General features: G+C 37.3%; 1 protein-coding gene across 1 annotated transcript in view; it reads left to right on the plus strand.

Annotated features, from left to right (window-relative positions):
- The window catches only part of COL1A2 (collagen type I alpha 2 chain), a 52,910-nt gene that overhangs the window by 18,932 nt on the left and 12,973 nt on the right, over positions 1-21,005 (plus strand). Inside the window, exons 13-39 of the mRNA XM_087917707.1 lie at positions 141-194; positions 297-341; positions 1,398-1,451; positions 2,831-2,929; positions 3,207-3,251; positions 3,370-3,468; positions 4,741-4,794; positions 4,903-5,010; positions 6,085-6,138; positions 6,260-6,358; positions 6,881-6,934; positions 7,423-7,521; positions 8,707-8,760; positions 9,512-9,565; positions 9,655-9,708; positions 10,938-10,991; positions 12,374-12,418; positions 13,063-13,161; positions 14,293-14,400; positions 16,365-16,418; positions 17,201-17,254; positions 18,022-18,075; positions 18,282-18,335; positions 18,450-18,557; positions 19,306-19,359; positions 19,451-19,504; positions 20,733-20,894. Of these exons, the coding sequence (XP_087773833.1) occupies positions 141-194; positions 297-341; positions 1,398-1,451; positions 2,831-2,929; positions 3,207-3,251; positions 3,370-3,468; positions 4,741-4,794; positions 4,903-5,010; positions 6,085-6,138; positions 6,260-6,358; positions 6,881-6,934; positions 7,423-7,521; positions 8,707-8,760; positions 9,512-9,565; positions 9,655-9,708; positions 10,938-10,991; positions 12,374-12,418; positions 13,063-13,161; positions 14,293-14,400; positions 16,365-16,418; positions 17,201-17,254; positions 18,022-18,075; positions 18,282-18,335; positions 18,450-18,557; positions 19,306-19,359; positions 19,451-19,504; positions 20,733-20,894 (1,926 nt within the window). The remainder of the gene's footprint in view (positions 1-140; positions 195-296; positions 342-1,397; positions 1,452-2,830; positions 2,930-3,206; positions 3,252-3,369; positions 3,469-4,740; positions 4,795-4,902; positions 5,011-6,084; positions 6,139-6,259; positions 6,359-6,880; positions 6,935-7,422; positions 7,522-8,706; positions 8,761-9,511; positions 9,566-9,654; positions 9,709-10,937; positions 10,992-12,373; positions 12,419-13,062; positions 13,162-14,292; positions 14,401-16,364; positions 16,419-17,200; positions 17,255-18,021; positions 18,076-18,281; positions 18,336-18,449; positions 18,558-19,305; positions 19,360-19,450; positions 19,505-20,732; positions 20,895-21,005) is intronic.

The following is a 21,005-nucleotide window of genomic DNA, read 5'->3' on the forward strand; positions in this document are numbered from 1 at the left end:
AATATTTTAAAGCATCATTTATTAATCTCAATAATATTTCCCCCAGTAATGATGCCCAAGAAAATTAAACAAACTTCATGATGCTATTCTTATGCATACACTATGCCTTATTAAATAATTTGCATGTACTTTGTTTTCAGGGAGCTCGTGGTCTTCCTGGTGAAAGAGGAAGAATTGGTGCTCCTGGTCCTGTTGTAAGTTATTTTCTTCTTGCACAACAGGGTGTTTATTTTTTGTGTGTGCATAATTATTTTATTTTATGCCAGGAATTTAAAATTTATATTCATTTTCTTTAGGGTGCTCGTGGCAGTGATGGAAGCGCTGGCCCTGTTGGTCCTGCTGTAAGTCCAATTACCTTCTAGCCAACATTCTTACTTTGAATGATGCAATTAGTGAACTGTCACTGGGTCTATCTCTGTAATCCATTTCATCTCTTCTCCCCTTCCTTCCTTTATTTAGTGCATAACAGGCAGTTTTCAAAGCAATTTTCAACTATTTCCAAATACGTATCAAGGATTTTTATTTTTATAATATTTATTGTGGCATAAAACAATGAAAATCACATTTAAAAAGTGATAAAATGGCATTTTGAATTAATGATTAACCCAGTTAAAGACAGGTATTACTTCTTGGCATTTTGGAAATAAAATATTATCAAGTCTTGTTCTTAGGGAATTTCTATAGACTGTTTAGCTAAAATTGCATGTTTCCTTCCTGGATAAGTTGAGAAACAATTCCAACCATATATTTATAAAGAATATCTTTATATTTATAAAGAATATCTTAATTGTTAAACAGGTGCATTATATTTTAAAGCAAACTCCTAACACACTACTAGTTTTGCATAACTTTCCCAACATGGTTTTTAGTTTAGTATATTTAACTGTCATCCGTAACCAGACAACCCATCCAAGTTGTTATATGGTCCCCAAAAACAAACCTCAGCTAAAAGCAGGTTCTGTTAGGAATTCACAATATATTGTAGTGAATCTTGAGAGAGAATCTGGTTTCTTGATATTCCATGATATTGTAATCCATGATATTTCAGCAGGCAGAAAGCTCTAGTTTTCTAAGCCACAAATTCTTCCAAAACCCTCAAGGGGCTGACAATTTCAGCTTCTCCTGGCTGGCAGTGCCACCCCATCACTGCTGCGCCTGCTTAAAAAATATTTTCAAATGATTTTAGAAGACATTTCTTCTCTTACAATTTTTGCCAGTCATATTTTTCCTTCCTATGTCATTGCTAGTGAATTATTATTTCAATAAAAAAATATAGAGTGGCATAAAGTGTATTTTAGCCACTCCATTAAATTTACCAGACTTAATTCCTGTTTTTTTGTACTTTAGATAGACTCTTGTAGGTATATAACCATTTGCTTTTGTCTTTTATCTTGCAGGGTCCCATTGGTACTGCTGGGCCTTCTGGATTCCCTGGTGCTCCTGGAGCCAAGGTATAGACATGCTCCAGAATGAGAAAATATATAAAAAAGCCTTGTTCTCTAGATCCCCAGATACTAAGTAGAACATCAAAACAAACAACTTCCAAACAAAAGATATCTAACAGCCTTATAGTTTCAAAGAATATAGAAAATTTCCAGCTACTAACTTATATTATTTCTCAACTATTAATCTCACATTTTTTGAAGAAAAAGGTTTTTATGAGTGTATCTGCATTTTTAAAAGATCTTTAAAAGTTTCTTTGGAGATTATATGATCGACTACTGGGTTGCTTCTGTATGTAAAGCAACCTTGTCAGTCATTGTAACAACATGGTAGCCATTTCAAACATTTAGGTTAATCAACTCTCCAAATCTTTTAGAGCGATTTCCCACTACTCTAGTAATGTATCCTTCAAAATTAAAATTGCAGATGAGGTGGAATGATATGAAGTAATTGTTTTTCACAATTCCATATTTTCTTCCCATTTCATAAAACAAGAGTTGCACAAAATTCTCTTTGCTTTTCTACCAGTCATCATTACATTGTGGTAAAATTATTTATCTCTGTATTTTAATAAAGGGCTTTTTTGAAATGCAATAGTTTCTATGATACAAATATAAATTTAAGGATATCAATATGTTTTTAATATTTATTGGTTTTTAGTTTCTCAAGCATACTATACTTGAGACAGGAATGTCATATGCATCTTCTTCTTCTTGTGCCATATTTGTTATCGGACACTGGCGATCATGTTGGTGATCTTATTTTTATCAACAATCATATCCATGCCATTTTTTTCTAAACTAAATATTTAAATGACTGTAGTAATTAATTTTTCATCTCATTGATAAGTACAATGTGATATTGCCACTGATAGATTGATAGATTTAAAGCACTTAAATTTTATCTACTCCCTTAACAATTTTACTAATGCTTTACGAAAGCTCTATCAGGGAAAAAGAAAGAAAGAAAGAAAGAAAAAGAAAAAAATTGTATATAGTCACATTAAAAGATCTGGGAAATAAATACCTTTTAAGCTGTCTTTTAAACTATAACAAGAATGTGTCATTTCTAGCAAATGCTTTTAGAATAGGAAAGCTCCATCAAGGAAAAAGAAATGTTACTGATGTTGAACAAATTCATGATGAAATCTGCAAACAGTGCCCCATTGAAAACACTGAGCATGGGACAGACTGTAAAGCAATAGATTTATGCAGCATTCGGCATTGGCATCAAATTGAGCAGCTTGAATTGGATTTTAAATCAAGAGTAGAGCTATGGCCAAAACTTTTAATTGAGTTATCACAAATTTGCACTAAAACTAACCACACCTGTCTAATATTGCTATCCTGTCTTTGAAAACTGATTGTTCCCAATCTGTTCCTGACAGGGTGAAATCGGTTCTCCTGGAAATGTTGGCCCAAGTGGACCTGCTGGTCCCCGTGGTGATATTGGACTCCCTGGTGCTGCTGGACCTGTTGGCCCTGCTGTAAGTTACACAGAGTCTCTGCCATTGATATTATAAATGTGGCTGGGGAATTCTGGGAAGTCCACGCACCTTAAAGTTGCTGAGGTTGAGAAAAACTATTTTAGAGCAACTACTTCCAACTTGATATTCTGCTTCAAGAATATGAGTACAGAATTCCCAGCCAGTATGAATCCTGGGAGTAGCTTTAGTTGAATAAATTACACCCAACAATCATGAAATTACTACCATGTACTTTTGTAAAACCAATTAATTACATATGTTTTGCTCTCTTTTTTAGGGTAACCCTGGTGCCAATGGGCTTGCTGGTGCTAAAGGTGCTGCTGTACGTATGCTTGCGTTGAATGTATTTCCTCACAGGGAAGATTGCTCTTGGGGTTGCAGAGACACTCCTAGCATTGTAATGTGGTTTCCTTTTTTTTTTCCTTTTCTTTTTTGTACAGGGTCTTCCTGGTGTGGCTGGTGCTCCCGGCCTGCCTGGTCCTCGTGGTATACCTGGTCCAACAGGTCCCGCTGGCGCAGCTGGTGCAAGAGGACTTGCTGTAAGTTCTCTTAAATGCGCTTAAATCATTTTGTACTTGCTGCTTTCTCAAAAGCCTGAAGTGCCCAGTTTTAATCATGAATGTTTTCATTGGTTATTAGAAGTCTATCTACTCTCTAAGTTTGCACTCGTCTTCCAGATAAAAACTATTTAAATGGTGCACAATTGACAGATTTTTCAATATTCTTAATATTCTGCATCTAGATTTAATACAGCCGCATCTCTTAAAAAGTTTAGAAATACAGGATTTATTAAATCTAGAGTTCAACCTGTTCCGCACTATTCTTCCCAACTATTTTATGAAGGAGGCCTTGTGATTGTTTCTCCATGTTTGATTAGCTACTGTAATAAAGTTTACAACTGGCCACTTGATTATGCACAATTATGGCATATAGTAGTGATGGCTAATCTTTTTGTCGTCATGTGCCAAAATTGGGAGCGTGCATGTGAATGTGCATGCACATGTGCCTGCACCCATAATGCAATGCATGCATGACCCCCACCCACCCCTGCGCATGCATGCACAATGACCCCCGCATGCACCCCGTGCCTCTGCTGGCTGGCAGGTGCGTGCGCATGCACAGTGGACCTGATCCGGGGCGACAGCTCGCATGCCGGTAGAGATGGCTCTGTATGCCACTTCCGGCATGTGTGCCATAAGTTTGCTATCACAGATATATAGTGAAAACCGCCTCCAAGTTATTGTGGCTTAATCCCGTCCTAAATCCATAATGTATAAGCATTCTATTTTCCACCAAGATTTCTCCATCATTTAACATTTTAAGTCCATATTGTAAGCTTATATAGTTACCATTAAATTGTGAGAGTTTAAAGGAATCCCAGTCATGTTGTTCACTCCCAGCTGAAGTCATATTCAGCGCATCCTCATTAAATTATCTGTCATGCTATAAAAACAACATTTCTTATTTTTTCCCCCCAACTCATCTCTTTCTTTTGATCTCTGAATGAGTACATTTTCTAAGCCAGGACTGAAATTACCCTAAATCAAAGTATAATGAAATAGAAGTTTGCTAAAATGATTAGGAAAAAGCAGAGAATATTTGTTTAAAGATGCCTGCTTTGCCTCCCCCCGCACCTCCACCTTAAAAGTCAAGGAGTAATCCAAACTAGAATCAACTTGATTGGTATGGACGAGCATCTTAATGCATGATTTTTTAAACTCAGCTTTTTGTGTTACCGTTCTTCTTGAAAAAATATGTACTTAGAGAAGAAACTAAAATACTCTTTTCTGATATCTTTTGTTTGATTCTAGGGTGAACCTGGTCCCCCTGGATCCAAGGGAGAGACTGGCAGCAAGGGTGAGCCTGTGAGTACTATACCAATATGAAATGTATTTAATTTTCAGAATGGCTTTTCATCCAAGGGAACTGAGTTAATAAGCTAGTGACTTTCCTGCTCTCTTTACCACTCACAGGGTGTTGCTGGCCCAGCTGGCCCAGCTGGTCCATCTGGTGAGGAAGGCAAAAAAGGCTCCAATGGTGAACCTGGCTCATCTGGTCTACCAGGACCTGCAGGTTTAAGAGTAAGTCTCTCGCATGCCATCCATAAAAAATAATGCTCTAAAAACATTTGGAAAATCAACAGGAAAACATTCCATAGTGCAAATCCTTCACAAAAGCATATCCATTCTCCTTGCAATTACAAAGCTAAATAGGTGATTGGAAAAACCTCCCAAAATTATATAGCGGTGTAAGATATTCCGAGAATGTGTCAGACATTCCTAGAAAGTTCACTTCCCCATCTGATAATGGAGGTCAGAGGATGACCTCTTATTTCATCTTACTGTGATTGTAACAATGAAATGAGGAAAGACTTCCACTTTGAACTGCTGGTTCCAACTTAAAGGTACCCAACAGACCAAAGCTTTTTTCTTTATATGTAAAATATGTTTTTACAAGTTCATGTAATTGCTGGATTTGGTCTAACAAGACACAGATTTTAATATGTTTAGGACCAGATTTCTAATTGAAAGGTCCCAGATACTAAGGAGGAAAAACAGACAATAAAATAAGAGAATTGGGGATAATATATGCTACGTGTTAAACTTTTGTGAATGCCATAGTATATTTATTTTACCTTTTAATAGTTTAACAGTTTAACAGATGTGCATAATCTCCAAACTTTCACAAGCTTAGAAATGAATTATGATATGATCTGCTTCTTTCCCAACATATAATTTGTTGGTCTCCTGAACTGATTCTGAGAAAAGAAGCAATTTCTATGCACCCCTAATGAGTGAAAAGAAGTAATAGATATACATTCATGCCTAATGCAACCTATTTGTGTTAATGCTGAAATCATATATTTCATACCACGGGAAAGTTCTGGTTCTTTAAATTTTGTTGTGTTATATAATCCATAAAGCTACTAAAAGCTGAGTCTTCAAAAGACTCACTTTTTAGTTTCAGTCCTGTTTGCTAAGTTAAAATTAAATAATAAAGTGCAGGAGAACTAGCATTTTGGATTTTTCATAATGTCTCTCTTTCCTCTGCACAAAGGGACAGTCCTTTGTACATTCCAATGTACATGCTAATGCCTTATGTGTTTACCGAAACCCTTTTCCAGTTCTGATCAAAAGTTGTGATTTCTTTCATAGGGTGTTCCTGGATCTCGTGGTCTCCCAGGATCTGATGGCAGAGCTGGTGGTTTAGTAAGTTTTTCTTACAATCAGTTTTATAATTTAGACAAATAAATTCTCCTCTACCCTATCCCATAAAACCAGCCAGTGGATTGCTACCCTTATGTCCTAATGCAAGCCTCTTCCTTTGTAGGGCCCAGCTGGCAGTCGTGGTGCTACCGGTCCTGCTGGTGCTAAAGGTCCCAGTGGAGACTCAGGTCGTCCTGGTGAGCCTGGACTCATGGGTGCAAGAGTAAGTAAAGAACCTTGTGAAATCAATGAATAGTAAATTCAGCCGCATTCTGAATTTATATGGACGTTTTTGTTTTCCCAATGACAGTTTTAAAAACATAGCATTTTAAAGAAAACGTTTATCAGATCTAGTAAAGGGATATTCTATACATTCTTGACTTTATCTGCCTCCCCTACCAGTGCTGTTAGCAGGTTGTTCCTCTTCATGTTTTAGACATTGCAGGCTCCTATTTAGTATGTTGCCCTCCTATGCTTTTTTCCCCAGCAGAAAGTCATGCCGAACTGAATAATGGGTAGTGGTGTCACTTTTAAATATATTTGCCCAATTTTGGCAAATAAATCTAAGTAAATTCAGTAGGGCATCTCTAGATTCTCTAGTTTTTGATAAACAGAGTACACTGCATTATATTATATTTATGCCCATATTTAAATATGCGTGTAGAGTGAAGTTAAGTTTCCTATTCCAGTTTTAAGTAACTCAAAAGACACATTAAAGCTAAATACTGTATCTCTGTATATTTAGGGCCTCCCGGGACAGTCTGGAAGCCCAGGCCCAGCTGGAAAAGAAGGTCCTACTGTAAGTATTCCCCTCCCTTTTGTTCTGCAAGGATTGAGCAGTAGATACATAGATATTTTAAATGCATTTTCTGGATAGCATTTTAATTTTATATTGATGTTTTTATACTAAGCTTTAATATTTGAATCCTATTTTTCTGAGATATTTTTTTAAAAATATGGACTGTTCAAAGATTAATAACTAAGCTATGGACTGGAATTGCATTTTTATGTATATTGTATCTAACCAATAGCTGTATAGCCAAAGCTATTAATTTAATATATTTTTTCTAGTTATGTAGATCCACATAATCATGAAGGGAGGGAGTTATTTGATTATTTTTTTGAGGGGGGTACCAAACAGTGCTATAAAGACAGCCATGTAGAAAAATAATGAACTCTGAAATGTCATCGTGGCCAATTGAAATTGTCTTGCTTTCAATGGTTACACAATATTGAAACAGTGATACTGTATACTACAATACAAGGTATGAACTTTTCTTCCTGCAGGGTCCAGCTGGACCTGATGGTCGCCCTGGCCCAACCGGTCCTGCTGGTCCACGAGGCGAACCTGGAAATATCGGATTCCCAGGACCAAAAGGTCCAAATGTAAGTACTATTCAATAGAATATTATGATGTTGACAAATAACACAACGGCAGTTTACATTGCTATTCATAGAACCAATTTTATGGCACTCCATTGAATGGCACCTCATCTGTGCACACCAGAAGTATACTACTCTAGCACTAACACTTTTGTCTTACTTAACACCACTTTGCTGATCCAAGAATACTTTGGATTGAGCTGGCAGACCCATTTATGGAATCCTCTACTTTCCTTTGTCATTTTAATTCTTTACCAAGGAAAAGGCTTTGCCTCACTATGAGAAATTTATCTTTGGCTTAGTGCTTAATTGTAAACCACTTATTGTTTTAACTGATGGTGGATTTCAATTATATTTTCTTTTTCTTTTTTTCATTTCGGAGTGTGTGTGTGTGTGTGTGTGTGTGTGAGATGGTTTAATTTTTTACCAATGCTTGAATAAGGAATGGTGTGGGTGTAACATTTATTTGTATTCATTTCTTCCATGGTTGTAGCAAATGTCACCTAAATCTTGCTTGGGTGTGAATAATGTTGAACTGAAAGAAAATGACAAATATGTTTAGTTAAATGCATGCTGAATCTAATGATAAGATATCTAGTCAAAACCACAGAATAAATGGCTTAGGAAAACTATGGAATTGTTATTTCTTGATGTGTTTGAGGCAACTTCTCCCTTGGATAAATATAAGAGCTGGTTAGAGAAGTAATGATTTGTCATTTCTCTTTCAAATCTACACTTACGTGATTTCAAGTCTACACTTACGTAATTTTCATTTTAATTGGGAGGAAGTTCCCCAGACAATATGTCTGTAAGTGTAGCTCAGGATGTTTTATTAAAGTGGAGAACTCATTACTTTGGCAATTGTTTTCTTGCCAGTGAAAGTATATGCAGGCTTGAGCCTGGGTTGCTGCTTGTTCTTTTATCAGAATTCCTAATTTATTCATTCCTTCTTAGTCTGAGAAAGGATGAGCCAATAGATAGCAATCGTAAACAGCAGAAGCAGCAAATTCAAGATGTCCATCATGATACATGTTCTGCTAGTGCAGGCATCTCAAGAAATGTTCAGCTGTGCCAACCATAGACGCTGTGCAGAAATGTAGAAAACTGGAGCCACTGAAAGTATTATGGCAGGGTGGCTGTTATTCATTTTAATGCAGTAACTTATTTAAATGTGTTTCATTTTATCAGGGTGAACCTGGCAAACCTGGTGACAGAGGCAGTGTAGGTCTGACTGGTCCACAGGTAAGTGAGAATAATTTATACTCTACTTTATACCTTATCTTTAATAAAGGAACCATGATTTGTCAATAGTTAAGAGTCTGCAATAATTGAATAATTTATAAAACAGAAAAAGACTGCTGCATTTATAACTTCTCTGGCAGTAGTCATAAGGTATCATTTTGAATGATGGTTACATGAAATGGAAAAAGATACTGTACTGATGCTCCAAGATATCATTCAGGTATCTGGATAATCAGTTTTAGCTTATTGTAAGAAATTAAACATTTCCCCTGCCTTATCTTCTGCCTCCAAGACAATATTTTTAAGGGAGAAATCTACACAAACAGATTATATTTTAAGCCACACTAACCTTTTATAGCAGTGGTCCCCAACCTTTTGGATACCAGGGATCGATTCCATGGAAAAAGGTTTTTCTGTGGACCCAAGGGATATGTCATTTCATGTGCTGCCTGCATCCTGTGGACGGGACTTTGCTTGTTTGCATGGCACATCTGGCATGTTCTGGCCCAGTGCTGGTCCCCTAACCAGGAGTTGGGGACCCCTGTTTAATTGTACAATACTGAAAGTTTCTATATCATATCTACTAGTGAGAGTTCAATATTCATTAAAAGTAATGTTTTCCTCATGTTGAAATCAGTTCTTGGTAATTTCAACAAAAATCGTGTAAATAATTAAATAAATAAACAAACATAGTGTATATTTTAGAATATGATTGTCCATACTATGAACAACTGAGATTTTGCGGTTCTAGGGTCCTCCTGGTCCTGATGGAAACAATGGAGCTCAAGGTGCACCTGGTCTCAGTGTAAGTACAAGATTAATCCAAGTTAACCTTTGATGCTTCTTTGCCAATGGTTTATTTCCCATTGTTTCAATTTTAATTATTTATTTTAGGGCAATGCAGGTCCAAAAGGTGAAACTGGTCCAGCTGGTGCTCCTGGCTTCCAAGTAAGTAAGGTTATCTTTTATCCAGTCTTGCCTTTTCTTGAATGGAATAAAGGCTCTTTGAATGCTGTTCAATATCCCAACAAACCTTAATGACTGAAATAGAGTCAAATCATTTTATCCTACCAAGTAAATTCAAATGCTTTACTGAACCTATGTTGCTAGTTAGATGATATCTTGCAAAGTGCACTTACTAAAAATAGGCATGCATAGAATTCAAAACACTAAGCTTCAGTGGCTCAAAAATAATCCAGATTATAAGAATTGAAGACAATGTTTTTGATTGATAATAGATACACATGTTTGCTGTGTAGGACTCCATTTCAGAAGAGATATTTTGCAATAAACAGGAATGTGAAGTCAACCCCAGTTCATTAAAGAAATTAGATTTGCTTGGACAGTCGCAGAGAGTCGCTGTGTTCACATCAATAGGCATTTTGAAGCATCTCTTTCAAATCAGATCTGAAGTACTATATTGCTATATTCACCGTATGCAGGCTTAGTGGAGGGGGCCAAGACGTGGAAGGACTTGGAAAGAGAAATCAGTTGCAGAGAAACTGAGATTCACATATAGTGATTACTTTCATGTAGAAAGTGGTTTTACAAGGGAACTTTTGGTTTCCAATTCAAAACTCAAGAATGAATAAGATTGAATAGAGCAGTGGCGACCCAACCATTGAATCTTGAGTACCCATTTACCTGACATCCCTCAAATTATCACATTTTTCCATAGCTTCCAGCTATAGGAGAATTAAGATTTGGGCACCAGGGACTGGTTCCATGGAGAGTGGTATTTCTGTGGACCGAAGATGGTGTGGTTTAGCATTCTACCCAGGGGCAGATTAAGGCTCACTGGTGCCCTAAGCACTGACAAATCTTGGTGCCCCTCTCCTTTGTACATACTCTACAAACAAAGCCATATTCTCAACTTTGGATCTGGCGCTATAAGCACATGCTTAGTCTGCTTAATGATTAATAAACCACTGATGCTTCCTGAATCCTACAGATGGGGCTTGCTGGTTGCATGGCCCGGTTTCTGGTATGTTGCGGTTATGTTACGGACCAGTGCCGGTCCATGGACCAAGGTTTGGGGAACTCTGGAATACAGTACAGTAATAGGGACAGATGAAGATATTTATTTTAAAGCATGACTTGCGCTTTCTCTTATTTACAGCACATAAACAAATTACAGGGGATTGTTTTTCCTTCATCTGTTCATTTATTTTCTTTAGGGTCTTCCTGGTCCCTCTGGTCCAGTTGGTGAAGCTGGCAAACCAGGTGAAAGGGTAAGGAGTAAAGTAATTCAGATTATTCCTCGTGGTTCAATTAAGAACATTCTACTTTGATTTAACGGAGTTTTTTTTTTTTTAACATGCAGTGGATAAACTGCAGATTGTGTTCACTAATTTGGTCTTTCCAAGTCGTCATCCTTCTAAGGGTCTTCCATCATCTCCAGATCTTGGAGCCATCTTCAGATCTTGGAGCCATTATTTTTATAAAAAAATATTGAGATTGAGGGAGTGATTATGTTTCTTGGGAAGACATACTTCTTAAAGTGTCTGACTCTTAGCAGTGAGTTTTCTATTTCTCTGCTACAATCAAAGTACACTAAAACCAGTGAAAATACAATGTTTAGCAGATAAATATTTCCTCAGCATTATTTGAAATTCCCCTTTTCCATATGAAGCAGATTTCATACACCTGCCTACCCATCTTCTGGCAAATTGGAGGAGCAAACTTACTGACTCTTTTTGTCTTGTGAAACAATTAAGAGTAAAGTCTCCTTTCTTCCTTGAAACCAGCTTGAACCTGGTGACTTTACTGATTTGTCCATGTAATTTTCATGACAACAATACAAAACTGGTTTGCCACATTGCAACGTCTTAGAATCTTTTCCCATTTCTTAATGTGGGGATTTCCTGCCAGAAAATCCAAGTAATAATCACAACCAGCACCATTTAACTGTTGAGATCATCCAAGATTTACTTAAGTGTTGCAATATCCTTGAGTGAATCTCGCAGCAATCCTGAGCAGTCAGTCTAACCTAGCATCATTCAAAACCTTAAAGAAAATTTGAATCTCGAGTACCCATTCACTTGAGACCCCTCAAACTATCACATCTTCCATAACTTCCAGCTATAGGAGAATTAAGATTCCCAGAATTCCCAATTAACATGGCATTTGGCCATACTAAGTGACGATCCTGGTGATTGTGAGCCGAATGCACCTAGAGGACACCAGATTAGAGAATACTGCTCTATATGCCATAAATAAATGTCATATTCTGCCACAAATGTCATATTCTGTCACACAAATGCCATATTCTGCCATAAAGTCTAACAGCATTTGAGAAAAAAAAGAATATTGTTCTCTTCTTGCAGTACTAAGCAGCATTTTAGTGGCCAAGGGATGGATTTAAATTATTCACAAGTTATTCTGAACAGTACAGTGCATTTTAGTGAATTATAACAAACAATCTGGCAGAAAGGTATCATCTGGTTTTACTCCTTTTAGTGAGCTGATTGTCTTTCTTTTGTTCGGAATATCTATTGCCTTTTATCTTTCTGGATGAAACTATATTTAGATCTCAGAATGTCATATGAATTCTGAGGCTGTGGTAAAAAATCCTTTTAAAGAATGTGTAAACAAATCTTTCTTTTGTGCCTAGGGTGCTCATGGTGACTTTGGTCTTCCTGGCCCTGCTGGCTCAAGAGTAAGTATATACTTTTCTGCATTTTAGTATTTTTTTTCGCTGCTGTATTTGAAATACAGTAGAATATAGTATTAGGTAGTACTATTATACTAAAATTTGAAATGTCACATTGGAAAAAATCAAGGTGTGAATTGACTAGGAGATAAATCTAGATACCTTCTGATCTATAAGTAAAACTGGTAGTGAATCTAATGGAATTTTATTTTTAATTGAAGTCTCTCAAGAATTCTGAAAAAATATTGGGAAGAACTTCTGGAAACTATTATATATCTTAATCTGAATAAATAAATAGTCAAGGCTTATTAAAGTGCCCCCTGCCAATCTCTAGGTTAAGCTCAATAGACCAAAGATGGACACAGTTAAACCTAAACTAGGAGTCTCCAAGCTTGGCAACTTTAAAGTCTGGTGGACTTCAACTCCCAGAATTCCCCAGCCAGCAAAACTGGCTGGGGAATTCTGGGAGTTGAAGTCCACCAAGCTTAAAGTTACCAAGGTTGGAGACCCCTGATCTAAACTATCTTAAGTTGCTGTGACATCTGTATGAACCAACAAGTGTACAACTTTCCACACCTTTCCAGTTTCTGCATTAATGAGATTGAGGCTCCCGGATTGCCATTTACTTTATACTAATCTGCTTCCTTCAGGGTGAACGTGGTGCACCAGGTGAAAGCGGTGCTATTGGTCCTACAGGCCCTCTGGGAAGCCGTGGCCCATCAGGTGCACCAGGTGCTGATGGTAATAAGGTAAGGCAGAAGGAAGAGTTGCTATTTTTCTTAAATCCAGGAGAGGGCAGTGTGAAGGTCTTGTGGGAAGAATCCAGTGGGATGCAGAGAACGAGAACGTCTACATTATTTCTAAAGCACCAAATCTTCATTGTGAAAATGACAGATTTTAGTATATCTTCTGTAAAATTTTGCAATGTGCAGAATATGCATCTGGGAAACATCAAACAATTAGATAGTGGCTTTCAACTCTTTTTTAGCATGGGCTTTATTACTTTCACTTAAAAACAGAACTTTAAAATGTTATATGTGTAACATTGAAACTTTCTTTCGTGATAAAAACTTTGGGCACATGCTTTCAAAAATTCACTTCGTTTTTGTTTAAATAACATGTAACGGTGATAGCTGTCCTTTGATAAAAAGGGACTTGGAAGTCCTTTGCACCAGCTTATCTATACAAAAAGCTGTCATCTTGGAATGACAGTTTCCTCTGTGGGTTATTGAGGAGGAAGAAAAGGGAAACAAAACATGTCACTAGCTTTGCAGGAAGAGGACATTTTAACTGGCAGTCTACTACATTTTGTTCTAAACATTGCTGCTTTGCTGAATTTGAGCAGGGAAAACAAGACCCACCTGCCCCTACTATGAAAGGAAATAATATTGCATTTTTCTGTAATCTATTTTTTTTCATCTATTCTGGATTAAACCCCTCTGGAATGTGTAACAATCTGAAATGAATCCAATTTATCAGAGATCTACTTATATATGTTTAGCATAAATACATAGTTAAGATATTTTCATCCAATTCTAATTGCTTGAAGAATGCTGGATAAAAATGTCCTTCAAGATGATGATGATGATGATGCCCAATAAATTCATTACAGGTTATGGACCATAATCTATTATGTCAGTCCAATATAAGTTTGTAAAACATTGTTTTTTAAAAAAAACTTTCCAGTCTAGGATGAGACATTGATTGGACTAGAGTCTTCAGCTAGCTTCTGGCTCCTGGTCTAGCATCTTAACCATTGCATCTCTCTTTAAATGCCTTAACACTTATTTTCTTGCAAAAGTAACAAATGAGAGTAGCAGGAGAAACCTTGCCAGGTTTTCTTTTGAATCCTTAAACCTTTTCCTTTCTTGTTTCTCTAGGGTGAACCTGGATCTGTCGGTGCAGTTGGTAGTGCAGGCCCATCTGGTCCCAGTGGAGTTCATGGTGAGAGAGGTGCTGCTGGTAGCCCAGGTGGCAAAGGTGAAAAGGTAAAAGAAAGTTATCCCATGATTAAGAATACATAATTTACCATCAGTTTTCCACAGGGAAAAGGCAACAGTAGTGCACATACTTGCTATCAGAATATCCCCAACATGACCAGAAATGGCAATGGCACTTAGACTTATATACTGCTTGACAGTGCCTTACAGCCCTCTCTAAGTGGTTTACAGAGTCAGAATATTGCCCCAAACAATCTGCCTCCTCATTTTACTGAGCTCAGAAGGATGGAAGGCTGAGTCAACTTTGAGTCGATGAGGATCAAACTACTGTCAGTTGGCAGTCAGCAGAATTAGCCTGCAGTACTGCGTTCTATCCATTGTGCCAGAAATGAATCCATTCTAAAAGTCTAGTCTATTGTTATATTGGGGGGGAGACTTGATCAAAAGGCACTAATAATCTTGCTCCAAAGCACTTTGTGATGCCAGGAGAATGAGAAGTGGGGAAGCTGAGTTGGGGGTGTCTCCAGAATCTGGGCTCCAAAGACATTTTTGCTCAATTTCTGAAGAAAGTTTCAACTTCTATAATGCTCTACCAGTGTGAGCAATGTGTTTAGAAAATACCTGGTTTGTTTTTTTTATAGTTCTGAGGGTTGGCTCACATGTGAAACTATACAGTCAATATGTTATATTAAGAAAGATTAATTGATTAATTAAATTAAGAAAGGTTTCAGACAAATGTTGAGAAAAAGTTGAGAGGAAGAACATAAAAATACCTTCTAGGACCTAGGAAGAGGATTTGGGGCATAGTTAGCATTGAGAGGAGGCAAATGAGGTATAGAAAATATTATACGATCTTCAAATATCAGGAAGGATCTCACACAGAAGAAAGCCTATTAGTCAAGATTGAAGTTAAGGGAAAGCTAGGGGTGGGTTTCTACTGGTTCTGTCCACCTCTGTAGAACTGGTAGCTCTGAAGAGCAGCAGACATAGAACCAGTTCTATGTCTGCTGATGTTTTTGCCCAACTGCCCACCTGGGCTCTTACCTGATCTTTATTTCCTGATTTTTCAACTTCAGCTATCAAACGAGGCACAGCTGTAGTTAAAAATGCAGGAAAAGAGGACTGTTTCAAAGGCTGCTTCTCTGCATGCAGCCTGGTGATGACAATTTACAGGCATGGCTCCCAGCGTGCAGGGAAGCTTGTAAACCCAGAACCGGTGGTTAACCCTGTCGTATCCCACCCCTGAGGAAAGCAGATTCCGAATGACTGATGCAAAACAATACCTAACAATAATAGCAGTTCAGTAATGAAACTAAGTCCATCTTTTAGTGCATATATTCAAATTAAGGCTAGGTAACCATTTATCAGAAATGTTTTAATTTAACTTTTACATTAAACAAGGGATAGAGTACATGGTTTAAACCAGGGTTTCTGAACTTTAGAAATTTTTAAGATGTCTTAAACTCCCAGCAACTTGGCTGGAGCATTTTGAAAGTTGAAATCCACACAAACTAAAGTTGCAAGGTTGAGAAACATTAATTTAAAATATTATTTCCAACTCTTTGTTTCCATATGCTTGTCAGAGAATGCATCATTGGTAGGGTTAAACCCCTTAATACCTTAATAATTGGGAATTTCAAAATGATAAAAAAACCTTTAAAAAACCCCTGTCCATTGTGTTTTTGAGAATATTTGAAATATTAAAGTGTCCTTAAAAGGTTTACAGTTATTTTGAAACTACATTTCTGACACCCAAATGAGAGCAATTGTTCCATCAGTAATTCAATGAATTGGCTGAAATAGCTAATCAAGACAAAATTTTAAAAAGTAGAAATCATCTTAATTGAAAGACAAAAGATATAGTGACAATTTCAATCAGTATTTACATTTATCATTGTGATTATGTAGGATTTGGGGTGAAACTGTTCCTCAGCATTTCTTTGGAAATTATTATCATATTATAAAGCATCTGACATTACCTAGGCATAATCACAATCTGTGCTTTATTTCAGGGTCCAACTGGCTTCAGAGGAGATCCTGGAGCATCAGGAAGAGATGGTGGACGGGTAAGCGTGCATCTTTAATTTATTTCTGAGGAACTGTGGAATTCTTCTTGCATCTACAACATGAAAGCCAGCTAGCATTTTAAAATTGCATGAAATTGGCCTTATCCTTAAGGGATCTTGGCCTAAAATCCCACCCCTGGCAAAAAACATAAAAATTGTTTAGAATTTACATTAGATTGCATTTACTTTAATACAGTATGATTGTATTTTATTTACAGAAACTATGAAATTAAACTTATTTAAAATTACCTGGAAAGTTAGGAATATTTGAGGGGGGGGGGTGTTAGTAGAATTGAAAAAAATTAAATCCTTTTTTTTTGTAGTGTTTTATATTAAATTACCCTTTAAGTCCTTATCAGTTTAGTAACTGTTCAAAGTTACAACGACACTAAAAAAGTGACTTATGACCAGCCCTCATATTTATGACCATTATAGCATCCCCACAATCACAGGATCAAAATTCAGGTGCTTGGCAACCAGCATGCTGTGTATACAACTGTTGCAACTTCCTGGGATCATGTAATTGCCATTTCTGATCTTCCCAGCTGACAAGCAAAATCAGTGGGGGGAATCGGATTCATTTAACAACTACATGATTAACTTAGCAACTGCAGCAATTCACTTAATGACTATGGCAAAAAGGATTGAACATGACTCACTTAACAACCACCTTGCTTAGCATTGGAAATCTGGTCTGAATTATGGTCATAATTCAAGGACTACTTGTACACTAAACTCGACACAAAGTACACTGAGATCAAATTATTCTGTTTGGTTTTCAGGGAGCCCCTGGCGCTATTGGTGCCCCAGGACCTGCTGGTGCTACTGGCGAAAGAGTAAGTCTTTATTTATTTATTTATTATTAAATTTATGTGCTACCCATCTAGTCCAGATACTTTTTTGATATTTCCTAGGCATGTTCCCAGAAAATAGGCAGAATAGAAATATGGAACATACAGCTAAAGAAGTCATCCTTAATTACCGTTCAGAAACAGTAGGTCTCTGCTCACTGTTTTAACATATTAAAATGATGAATTGGAACAAAAAATAAAGTAGTTGTCCAAGGGTAGGGGGTGGAATTAATCATGGCTAAGCCTCATTGAAATTTCCTGGAGATTTCATTCATTTTACTTAGCAGATTTTAATATTTAATTTCAGGTCAGTCCACAAAAAATTTACATATCCAAATAAAAAGAAAAGATAAGTAGAAATTCCACAAGTGAAAAAAAAACCATTTAACCTGATATTTTGGAAGGTATATTTCTAATAATAAACTAAAGTACAATATTTGTAGCTGAGGGTTGAAAGCAAGAGGTTCCTTGGTGTTCCTGGTTCTTTTCTTGAAGACATTTCATTACCCAAACTGGTAACATCAGTGCTGGCACCAGGGACCCCTGATATATTTCTATGTGTGCAGCGTGTACACTTCCCAATCTCAACAACTTTAAAAGTCTCTGGGCATCAACTCCCAGAATGCTCCAGCCAGCCTTCTTTTGGCATTCTCCCAGGATTCTGGGAGTTGAACCTCATCCATCTTAAAGGGGTCGAAGCTGACAGACATTATTCTGCAGCCTAGCGACAGCTGATCTTCTGTTTCTACTAGGGCGAAAGTGGTTCTGCTGGACCCGCTGGACCTGCTGGAGCTCGTGGATCCCCTGTAAGTAGTAAAATTATATATATATATGTATGTATGTATATGTATATATATATATGTGTGTGTGTATGTGTGTGTGTGTGTGTGTGTGTGTGTATATGTGTATATATATAAATAAAAATGATGTTAACATTTTTTGGAATCTTTGAAGTAGAAGAGCAGCTAAAGAAAGGTGTCCTTAACTTCCTTTATTTTGCTCCTTATTATAGGGTGAGCGTGGTGAAGTTGGGCCTGCTGGGCCTCCTGGATTTGCTGGTCCTTCTGTAAGTATAAACTTTGCTTTTCTCCAGTTTTCTACCTTCAACTGTTTAATTAAATATATCAACTTTAAATATCTCAACTTTGAATTTTAATGTTTGTTTGTTTGTTTCCGTCAGGGTGCAGCTGGTCAGACAGGTGTTAAAGGAGAAAGAGGACAGAGAGGTCCTAAAGGTGATTCAGGTCCCCAAGGTGCTATTGGTGCTGTCGGTAGCGCTGGTCCTGCTGTAAGTAAATGAAATATTTACTTTTTGGCTATATGACGTAATCTTGATATTTCATGTTCATGTTCTTAAATCCACCGCTAAGATGCCAAATAGCACAGTTGTTAAGTAGTCTCCAATCCACAAATCAAAATTAATTTATTTGTGGGATATCAAGAATTTCTCCCAAAGAATATCTATATATTAGTGACTAAAAATAGAGATTTCCTACCATGGAGGACATTCATATTCATATTCTCGCTCTCGCTTTCCCTCCCTCCCCCTCTCTCCCTCCTTCCCTCTCCCTCCCTCTCCCTCTCTTTTTTTTTTGTGTGTGTGTATATGTGTGTGTTTGTGTGTATATATTTGAATCTTGTGATAATATTAACAATCTGATTGGAATTCCCTCTCTCTCCTTCTCTCTCTGTCCTTCCCTCCCTCCCTCCCTCTCTCCTCCTCTATCTCTCTCATTGTTCCTATTGTCTTTCTCAACAAAATTGTTGTATTTTCTTAAGCCTGAAGACTTTTGTGAAGTAGGTCCAAATAAGTTAGTCACATAGCTACCATTGATTTTAAAAGAAAACAGGGTCATCTGGAGCAGGGATCTCCAACCTTGGCAACTTTAAGACATATCAACTTCAACTCCCAGAATTTGCTGGCTGAGGAATTCTGGGAGTTGAAGTCCACAAGTCTTAAAGTTGCCACGGTTGGAGACCCCTGATCTGGAGTACTTCATGAGTCTTATAGTACATTGCTTTCTTCCTACATACAGGGCCCTGTTGGTCAAGCTGGTCAAGCTGGAGCCCGTGGTGATGGTGGTCCACCTGTAAGTCTGGAAACGTATCTTATGTATCCATTTTATTCATGTAGTTATTGATTACTATGAAACCTAATTTTTCTCTTGCTTTTTTACATAGGGACCCAATGGTTTTCCTGGGAATGCTGGCAGACCTGGACCTCCTGGCCCTGCTGTAAGTAATTCCTACAAAAATCCCTTTGTAATTTCATACAAAGTAAGCTTTTGCTTGCTCTGTCCTGACCAGTGTTTCTGAGCTTAAACTTCCAGAAATCCCCAGCCAATACTGTCCAGGTGTCACTTTATTTCATTGAGGTTCCTTAGAACTTTTATCAGGCCTTTATAATATGAGATTATCCATTATTTTTGATCCATTACTAGCAGTTATTGTACCTAAATAGGTTGGGGCCATTTTATATATCAACAGGCAGAGCAGAACCATACTGAAATTAAAGTCTCAGTATTGCTTGTGAGGAAACCACAAAAGCAGAATGAAAAAAAGATCTAAATCTGGAGGATTTCTTTGCCATTTTACTGTTATGCTGATTTAATAGTTTCAGTCCCAAAATCACAGGAAACTGCTCTCACTTTTCACCCATCACAATTGATAGAACTATTAAAGAGTCAAAAAAAAACGGGAGGGCGTGAATTGCTTATAACCCTAGGGATGTATATTACCTATGTCTAATGTAAAGTATGTTTTGCCCTATTTTTTCAAAATCAGAAATACCTGAAGTTGGACAAATCACAACCCTAATCATTCAAATAATTGTAATGAGCAAAATGTTCATATAGCCTGTGTGCACTACTGTCCAGGCTCAAACACTAAAGTCCTTTGAAATGTCACTATGATGTAGTGTTATGACACAAGGCAGATTCCCTTAAATAATCATGAACACCTGGTATTTATGTTGATTTGCTTGAGACTTGACAACCTTACATATAATATGTTTTCTCTTATTTCACATTTCTCATTAAGTCCAGCAGGGAGACAAATGGATAGGATATCTATGAAATATAACAGGCCACATAACTGTCAATCTAGATGACTAAAATTCTACCCCGGAAAACAGCAAATCCTATTTTACAGTGATGTCAAGTTTCCTTTTGATCTGTGTTGTCAAACTTGCAGCCCATCAGATGCATCACATGCTGGCCACGCCCACCCTGGTTTAGCAAAGGAAAAAAGTCACAGTACATCACATGACAACAATGTGACACCGCGAGTTTGACACCCTTGCTTTATATACTCATTTGATTCTGTGCAGTTTCTTAAAGCAGTATGTTTGTTGAGACCCCATTGGTGTCTTCGTTCATTCTTTATATGGATTAATCAATTTACTGTCTTTTGACTGGTAAAGCTGAGATGCAGCTATGCAATTACATTATGATTTTATTCCTAGGGTATCACTGGTCCATCTGGTCCCCCTGGTCCTGCTGGCAAAGAGGGAATTCGAGGCCCACGTGGTGATACTGGCCCAATAGGTCGTACTGGTGAAACTGGCATTGTTGGACCCCCTGGTTTCAGTGGAGAGAAAGGCCCATCAGGAGAAACTGGTGCTGCTGTAAGTTCTCCAGAACACTTTTCAATATTTGTTAGATTTATATCCTTCTGCCTTGAGCCTTTTTCCTCTTTCCTGATAATTTGCTCTCCAGTTATATTCTTGTGTTTCGTG

The sequence above is a fragment of the Pseudonaja textilis genome, chromosome Z (assembly GCF_049901715.1).
Source record: "Pseudonaja textilis isolate UNSWEBS1 chromosome Z, rPseTex1.2, whole genome shotgun sequence".
In the NCBI taxonomy this organism is placed as follows: domain Eukaryota; kingdom Metazoa; phylum Chordata; class Lepidosauria; order Squamata; family Elapidae; genus Pseudonaja; species Pseudonaja textilis.